The 8,117-nt window shown below is 38.9% G+C and overlaps 1 protein-coding gene across 4 annotated transcripts; it reads left to right on the top strand.

The window, feature by feature from the left end:
* Nucleotides 1-5,169, top strand: LOC114548438 (G2/M phase-specific E3 ubiquitin-protein ligase-like). 4 transcript variants are annotated; one of them, XM_028568398.1, is made up of 7 exons: nucleotides 1-156; nucleotides 371-681; nucleotides 833-1,011; nucleotides 1,103-1,275; nucleotides 1,360-1,410; nucleotides 1,747-1,959; nucleotides 5,125-5,169. In XM_028568398.1, exons 2-6 carry the CDS (start codon nucleotides 441-443, stop codon nucleotides 1,889-1,891), a joined length of 789 nt encoding a protein of 262 aa, XP_028424199.1. In that variant the 5' UTR covers nucleotides 1-156; nucleotides 371-440; the 3' UTR covers nucleotides 1,892-1,959; nucleotides 5,125-5,169. The 4 variants fall into 4 exon arrangements, with proteins under 4 accessions (XP_028424199.1, XP_028424198.1, XP_028424200.1 ...); XM_028568397.1 differs by lacking the exon at nucleotides 5,125-5,169 and adding an exon at nucleotides 2,086-2,416; XM_028568399.1 differs by lacking the exons at nucleotides 1-156; nucleotides 1,360-1,410; nucleotides 5,125-5,169 and adding an exon at nucleotides 2,086-2,416.
* Nucleotides 5,170-8,117: the final 2,948 nt, after the last annotated feature.

Here is an 8,117-nt window from a genome sequence, read left to right as displayed (position 1 = left end):
TGTAATGGTAATTGAGATTACTCAGGTTTGAATTTTTGTTCTTTGCCAGCACATTCTGGTTCCCGAAGAAGATAATAGTCCTCAAAACAGCTCATCCGTGCCCTTGGATACAACTGCTGGCTTCCCGAACTTGAGTCATGTCAATGACACTAACAAGTAAGTGGTAGTTTCCTACTTTACTATTAATAGATAATTTACTGCGTCTTAAATGAGCCAGGGCCAGCAGGCCAATAGAGTGTATCATACAGATTAAATATAATATGGTAATGCAACGGTTTTGGATGTTGCAAAACCCCACCTGCAAAATGGTTCTGTCAGCCTTCACTGCTCATGGATGACATAACTGGTTACTGTTGTGTTTTTGTTCCAGATCAGATCTGAAAACCTTACTCACCACTCTAGCATCAAAGGTCTGGATTGGAGAGACTCCCAGCTGTAATATGATAAATGTATGCAGAGAAAACCTAATGGATGGTGCCATCCGAGCCTTTGCAAGGAGGAGTTTCAATCCAGAAGCCAAATTAAGTGTCATATTTATGGATGACTTCATGCAAGCAGAGGGTTCAGTGGACAAGGGGGGCCCTACACGGGGGTTTTTCCGACTGCTTATGATAGCTCTCAGAGACAGCACCCTATTTACAGGGCCACAGAACAGTAAGAACCTGTCCCTGGACAGCCATGGTTAGTACCCACACGGCACTTGTCTAACTCGTCTAACATATTGATATTTCTGCATTTGTTGACATTTTAGTTTGTAAACACCTTATCCTGCAGATATTTGCCAACTGTTTTCCACTGGAATATCTCTTGTTCAACATTTCCATGTTTTCAGCGTTACGCAGAGGTCTCTACAGAACATATGGAGTGATGATTGCTGTTGCACTGGTGCATGGAGGAGTGTTGCCTTCTTGTTTTTCCGAGAGGCTCTACCAAAACCTTTGCTCTACACCTACATCACCACCCACTCTCGAAGAAGTAGCCGATCAGGATTTGCAGTTGAAACTCAAAAAGGTATGTCAATTTTGTCGTTTTATTTTTATTTTTTTACAATTGAAGTATCTCAAAGGCCTGCTTCTACTAATGAACTGTCGATGTCTTAAAGATCAGTGAGGCAGTTGATATTACAGCAGCTAGAGCTGCCATTGAGGAAGCTGCAGAGAGCCTGTCCTTGTTGGGGTCCCTGAGGCATATCACCACTATGGAGGGAAGGGACCAGTTGGTTCAGGCTGCCACAAGTTTCTATGTGGAAGGAAGGACAGAGGAAGCCTTGCAACAGTGAGTATTTGAGTAGTCTCACAGTTAATCTGTAATGGTATCTATAAATTGTTAATTTTAAATCCTTAATTTTGTTCATGAAAGTGCTACAGCGGTTGGACCAGATTTTACTTATTTTTTGATAAAAATGCTTGGGTGAGCTGGAAAATATTTATTGATGAAAAACAAACCTTCATGGTGCCATATACTGTTTAATATAGTGCACTTGCTTCTGTTTAATTGGGGTCAAAGTTTGACTGTTCACAATGTGTTGGGCCTGTCTTTGTTAAGGATACTTAACTGGGTAATGACTATCAATTGTGTGGCACTCCTGATTCACTTCACCTATCGCAATTGCTTAGTTATCATAACTTTGGTGTGTTGGGCTAACGTGCTTTTCTCTGAGCATGCTTTCTTATAAATCACTTGTTTTTGTTTTCTATTTGTATCTATTGATAAATCTATCTCCTTCATTTTAGTTGTTCTTTACAGACTTGCTGAAGGACTAAACACAATTGGTCTCCTGGACCTGATGAAAATTCACCCCAGCATCTTCAAGGATGTTTTCTTCATCAGAGAGGCCTTTAAAGGCTACAGACTTGATCTCCCTGTTCAAAGCAATGCTGTCCCATCCTGAAAGCAACCAGTGGCGAAAAGAGAAGAGAGTGGAAGGGTACTGGAGAGACTTCCTACTTGATATTGAAGGTAAATGAATGATTCACTGACAATTGTGCTGAGTATTTTGAGATTTAATTTGAGCTACTCTGACTTTTGCTGACATAATCCTGCATTATCAGCTGTTAATTATTGTATTACCGTACAATTTTACAGATGGTGTGTTTGAGATCACAATGGAACAAATCCTGGTGTTTGCCTCTGGAGCTGACAGAGTGCCAGCTCTTGGTTTTTCCCCTCACCCAACTCTGACTTTCATTCATGAGACAGGGCGGAAGTACCCTGAAGCCAACACCTGCCTTGTAAATTTGAAACTGCCTATCCATGACACTTACGCACAATTCACAAAGTTCATGTGTGAGGGAATTATTCAAGCTCCCACTTTTGGTCTGGCTTAAAGTCACTGACAGCTAGGGCTGCCACCTCTTAGTCGATTAGTCCACTAATCTGTCGTTTTGGTCTTAGTCGACTAAGATTTCTTTAGTCTATTAGTCATTTTTTATGCTTATTCATGCTTAATTACTAATTTCCAAGAAACTTTTGAGCACATTTATGGTAAACACGAGATTTAAAGTGGTGCTTTTGCAGGATTAATTGTGGAGAAACTCAGTTTTACAGATGGTTAAATAACTACATTTATATTGTGCTTTTCTAGTCTTAACCAACTCTCAAAGCGCACAGCTCTGTCAATTAAATCAACTAATCGATTAGTCGACAAAATCGTATAAGTGTTAGTCAACTAATTATTTCTTTAGTCGAGGACAGCCCTACTGACAGCTAATTTAGTAATGACAATTCACAAAGTTCATGTCCATGTTCAAGCTCCCACTTTGGTCTGGCTTGAAGTCACGGACATAATTTAATAATGTCTGTGTTTGGTTATTAAATGACTGAATATGATTTTTAACCTGTTGCCTGTTTTCTTTCTGATAGTATTTCATGTGTAAGCAACCAAAGACTCACTATAGTAGGACATTAGGAAATTACCCACATGGTCAAGCTTTATCTGGTGTGCACATCAACCTGATTGTTTCTGGAACTCTCCTAATTATAAATTTAGGTTGTCTATTTGATGACCTAACTCACAATGTGAAAGATCTCTTAATTAAAAATAGCTGTATTTACATGTTTTAGATAATTTGAGCAGTGCTGTTTGAAAGTCAATCTCCTATAATTAACTGCTGGACAGATCAGAGTATGAGAACTTGAGTTTTTTTTCCCCCAATGATTATAAAAATGTTCTTTTGAGCAGCAAGGTTTGTGCTACTATGCTTGAGTCTGCCTGATACAGCTCTATTTTAATTTGGCCAGTAGGTGGTGGTGTGTTTCAAGTTGCTGTGAGTTGACATTGCAATTCTACAGGCTTCCGTAGGATCTGGATGGGGTCTTAGAAAAACAATAGATGTGAGCGGCAGGTTAGGGGATTGGTCAAGGGATAGGACCTTATAGACGCTTGGCCAATAAGTGTGTGTGTGTGTGTGTGTGTGTGTGAATGCTATTGAAGGGCGGGTCTTGGCATGGCCATAGCATAGACAGTATATAAGTGGGATTTGAATTATCGCGAGCGGGATACAAAGATCCAAGGAACGAAGGTCATGGCTCTTTCAACTTTTCTAGCTCATTGTAAAGCTACATATGCTGAAAGTTCCAGACTTTTCCTCACGGATAATGTTTCCAGTGATGTCCTGCGACCAGTACTTATAAGGTAATACTACTTTACGTTTGACTCCAAATGAATAAATTCATGCTATTGGCAGGCTAACAAAGGTTGTTGGACCTGGTATTGTAGCAAATTCTAAATATTCCGGCAGAGCACATTTAATACTAAAGTCATTAATCACGAATTACATTTGTACATGTTTGAAATAACGCAACAGCTATAGGATTAGCAGTTGTGCAAACTCGGCTGTTACACCTGGAATTGTAGCAGGCTGAAGTTAGCATTGGGGATGAATTGAATTTACGGTCTTTTGAGGATTTTCACAAACGCTGACTTTAAACATACACGTATTGAATGTCATTGCAGTTTGCAGGTAAGCTGGTGATGTTAGGTTAGAGCGGGAAGTTTAGGGACTGTACGTTGGTAACCCTGTGTTCTGTTTAAAATGTGTTTATGAGCGGTTCACTGCATCAACCGTGTTGAGTAGCCAGTTAGCAGCTAATGTAAGTTTACGGCCGCCATGTTGTAGTACGAGCGCGGGGCAGAAACCTTGACAATGAGCTGCTCATATTAATATTCTGTGTACTGTTTTTGGCAGTTTATGGTTTAAGAAAATTGTGTAGTAGTTAGGTAGTTATTTTGATTACATCAGACAATGATAATCCATGTGTACGATACCACAATCTAAATATGCTGTGTATAAAATTGTCAATGTAACTCCTATTCTTGCATTTAAAAAAAAAAATTAAATGTGTAGCAACAGTGTCATCATTCTGCACCCCGCTACAATTACAGTAAATCCCACGAAATTGAGTGCCAGCTAAATTATTCCCTAACTGGGCCAACCCCCTTATTAAAAACATATGTCATGTTCCTACGTGCTTAGGTTTACTTTAACTTTACTGATAATATTTTTAAATAAGGATTTGCAGCGCATCTGTAGAGGTGAGTTTTTGTGACTGATCAGTAACCTAGCTTTGGTGGTGATATAGTTGGGTTTGAGTACGGGGAGGCGGCCAGTCTGAACTGATCGCTTGCATGTATCATTAGTCAACGGGTCATGAACACAAAACTTGTGTTGGACAAAATTGTGCGAAATTGACATTACAAGGACAGCTGGCTTGTAACAGGAGCAGTTCTGGTAGTAATAATAGAGGGAGAAACGGCAGCAAGTTAGTCCCAATGATCCTGGGCTTTAAAGCAACTTTTTCAGATGTTTATTAGTAGTTTTAATCTACAGGTCACCTGCATCCACTGCAAGATCGCTAGCACCCACTCTCGGTCACTTTACAGCTGACACAAATTGGTGATAAATGTGCAAACCAGCCATGTAGAGATGTGAGGCACGTGTACAATGTATAGGTGCTTGCAACGAGAGAGTTTGAGGTTATACTCAGTCATGCTCCACACAATTGTGTTAAAGTGAATGTAAAGATTGTAAAATGCCACATTCTTTATTTGGATGGGAAAGCAACATTTAAATGTAATTAAGATTAGTTTGTCAGAAATGTCACATTTTGTTGTTAATTCCTTAGACTGGAGACCCTTGAGAGGAGCATCAGATGGGCAAGAGGGAGGATTCTCCGATTGGATGATGCAGATGAACTCCTTCCATTAGTGACCGGTTTTATTCAACTAGTGCAAACAGCTTTGTCAACTCAAGATGAAAGTATTTTCTTCGATTCATACAGTTGGCTATTTCTCTTTTCAGTCAGTCATACTATGTATGTACAAGTAAATGCAATTGAAAGTGCTTTTCCTTGCAAGGAATAATTCACAAAAAAAATGCATGAGACGAATAAAAGAAAATGAAATATCTCAGCTGCTACTTTAAAAAGGAAAAATATGAATACATTCCAGGATTATTAAACCTCTAGTTGGATCTTATTTTTGAGAAGTAAGTTGAGGTTGAAGTGGACAGGACCGTTATAATTCCTGCTAGAGATTACATCATGCGTTATGTCAAGGCTTTCAAGTTTCAAGACACTTAAAGGTGAACTTGTTTTCAACATGCTTAACTGATGTTCAGGAGGTAGATTTGACCAATATAAATGAGTGTGAAAGTGCCTGCGATTGTACAGGAGTTCAGAGAGGTGTATTAAACCGTGACTCTGCTTCTTGATCCCAACTCTGGGTTGTCATGGTTTAAGACCGCTAAAAAAACTCGGCCAGGTTCTTAAATATGAGAGCGGCTCCATCCAAAGTGGGATGAATACCATCTCTCTTAATAAGACCAGGTTTTCACCAGAAAGACTGCCAATTATCCATTAAGTTAAGCAGTCTCTTGTAACGTGTGTGAGATCCACAGGTAGTACTTAATCTCAAACTGATACACATTGTGTTCAGAATAATGGCAGTTTGTTTAAAAAAAGAAAAGTGAATAATGCTCAAAATCCTTACAATAGCTTTTAATTCCATAATAGCAATGCATTGGGAACACTGCATATTCAATTCCAAATCAAAAAATGACCAAAATTGATCAAGTTTGTGTTATACCTCTGTAGGCTGTTCAAAAAAATAGCAGTATTTGCATTTTTCTTTACAACTCAAACATTTACTGTATAAACTGAAACATGTCACTGCACTAATATTTAGTTGCATAACCATTATTTCTGAGAACTGCTTCACATCTGTGTTGCATGGAGTCGACCAACTTCTGGCACCTGTGAACCGTTATTCCAGCCCTAACATCAATCTTGTTCATCTGGAACCAAGACTTTGCTCGCTTACTGGTGTGTTTTGGGTCATCGTCTTGTTGAAAGACCCATTTCAAAGGCATTTCCTGTTCACCATAAGGCAACATGACCTCTTCAAGTATTTTGATGTATTGAAACTGATCCATGATCCCTGGTATGCGATAAATAGTCCCAAAACCACAGTTTGAGAAACATCCCCATAACATGATTTTTGCACCACCATGTTTTACTGTCTTCACAGTACTGTGTCTTGAATTCAGTGCATGGGGGTTGTCGGACAAACTGTTGGCCCTTAGACCCAAAAAACAAAAATAAACAAGCCCTTCTTTAATGTCACCTACTGTACCCTTCTTTTTTCTTTTCTTTTTTTACTTTCTTAAAAAGTATCGGTTCAGGCACCGTTAATTATGTATGCGATTAATTTCAATTAATTAATCAGAGTATGTAATTAATTCGATTACATTTTTTTAATCGATTGACAGCCCTAAAAAAATATCATTGCTACCAAAAAATGTGATTTTTATGTTAGTGATGTTGGACCGCTATTATTTTGAACACAACTGTAAATCCTGCCACTGTCCAATTGGCAAACACCAAACTCTACTGCATCCCTTACCATAATCATCTCTGATTATCAATTTCTTGAAATTAGGAATTATGAGGTCGAGATTTTATCTTATTATATTATTATTATATTTTATCTTATTTTCATCTGTTTAACCAGTTTAAAAAAATTTACTGGAACACCTGCCGTTACGTTGGTGATATTCCTGGAGCCAGACTATCCGTAGGAGATATCAGTATTCATTAAGGCTAAATATTCTTCATATAACATAGATAATCTAGAAATTGAAAAGTACCTACGCACAGAAATATTCACATGTATAAAACCGGTCGTACGCCAGGTCCTGAGCACCTTTCCTTTATACATCACAATCAACGTGAAATTGAGAATGAGTGACTGACCCCGCCTTGCCTCCTCCCATAAATGAATATGGAAATTACTATAAATGCGTCCCCGACGTCAATCATTGTCCAATCACAACGGGTTATCCCGCTGCAGACGGAAAAAAAAAAACTTCACTGACTTGACGTGGAGGTGCTGATCGCAGAGGTGGAGGCGAGAAATTTTTTTTCCGTTAGGAGGTTTGTCATCTTGGATAAGCAATAAAAGAAAATGCCCAGAATGGCAAATGGTGACCGGGCGGTGAATGCACCGAACCATGGCAGAATAAAAGAAAATAAAGTTTAATGTCGAAGTGGAAAGCAAGAGAATAGTGGCAGCGCCACACCAGTTACAGAACAACAGTGTCAGTGTCAGTCCAAATTATGCATAATAAGCAGTTTGAACTCACTGATGTAATGCCAGTGAAACTGAGTCCAGCGCGAGGGAGACCTGACTCAGAGGAGATGTCTGGCGGCCACGGCAGGTGACAGTGCGCACGGATCCTCTGTGCCACGCATGGATGAAATAATGAAATGGTAAATAGGATGGATCCGTGCGTCCCGCCTCCTGTGCGACTTGGATGTCTGAGCCTCAGCAACTAAAGACTCTAGAAATTGCATTACATTACATTACATTTTCTGTGTATAAGATATTTCATCTATGGGAAATACAGAGGATGACTGAAAGTATTTTCTAAGTGGATTTATCAATCTTTTTCCATCCTCATGTTTAACAGAGATTAAGTAGCCTGCAAATTAAACAGTTGTGTGAAAGATGTGAAACATTATCCACATAAATGATCAAACTTTTATCTCCATAAAAGTTTGATCATTTATGTGGATAATGTTTCACATCTATCAGCGGACATAATTTTTTTTTTTCATAG

The sequence above is a fragment of the Perca flavescens genome, chromosome 21, assembly GCF_004354835.1.
Source record: "Perca flavescens isolate YP-PL-M2 chromosome 21, PFLA_1.0, whole genome shotgun sequence".
Lineage (NCBI taxonomy): Eukaryota > Metazoa > Chordata > Actinopteri > Perciformes > Percidae > Perca > Perca flavescens.
Note: the sequence above shows the minus strand (reverse complement) of the source record. Positions and strands in the feature narration are given on the sequence as shown.

Bases quoted from the DNA above. Each gene is read 5' to 3' on its own strand.
- LOC114548438 (XM_028568398.1), top strand. From the start codon at position 441: ATGATAAATGTATGCAGAGAAAACCTAATGGATGGTGCCATCCGAGCC. The intron at 682-832 runs GTTAGTACCCAC...CCATGTTTTCAG, and splicing joins CCTGTCCCTGGACAGCCATG to CGTTACGCAGAGGTCTCTAC. The intron at 1,276-1,359 runs GTGAGTATTTGA...TGTTCATGAAAG, and splicing joins ACAGAGGAAGCCTTGCAACA to TGCTACAGCGGTTGGACCAG.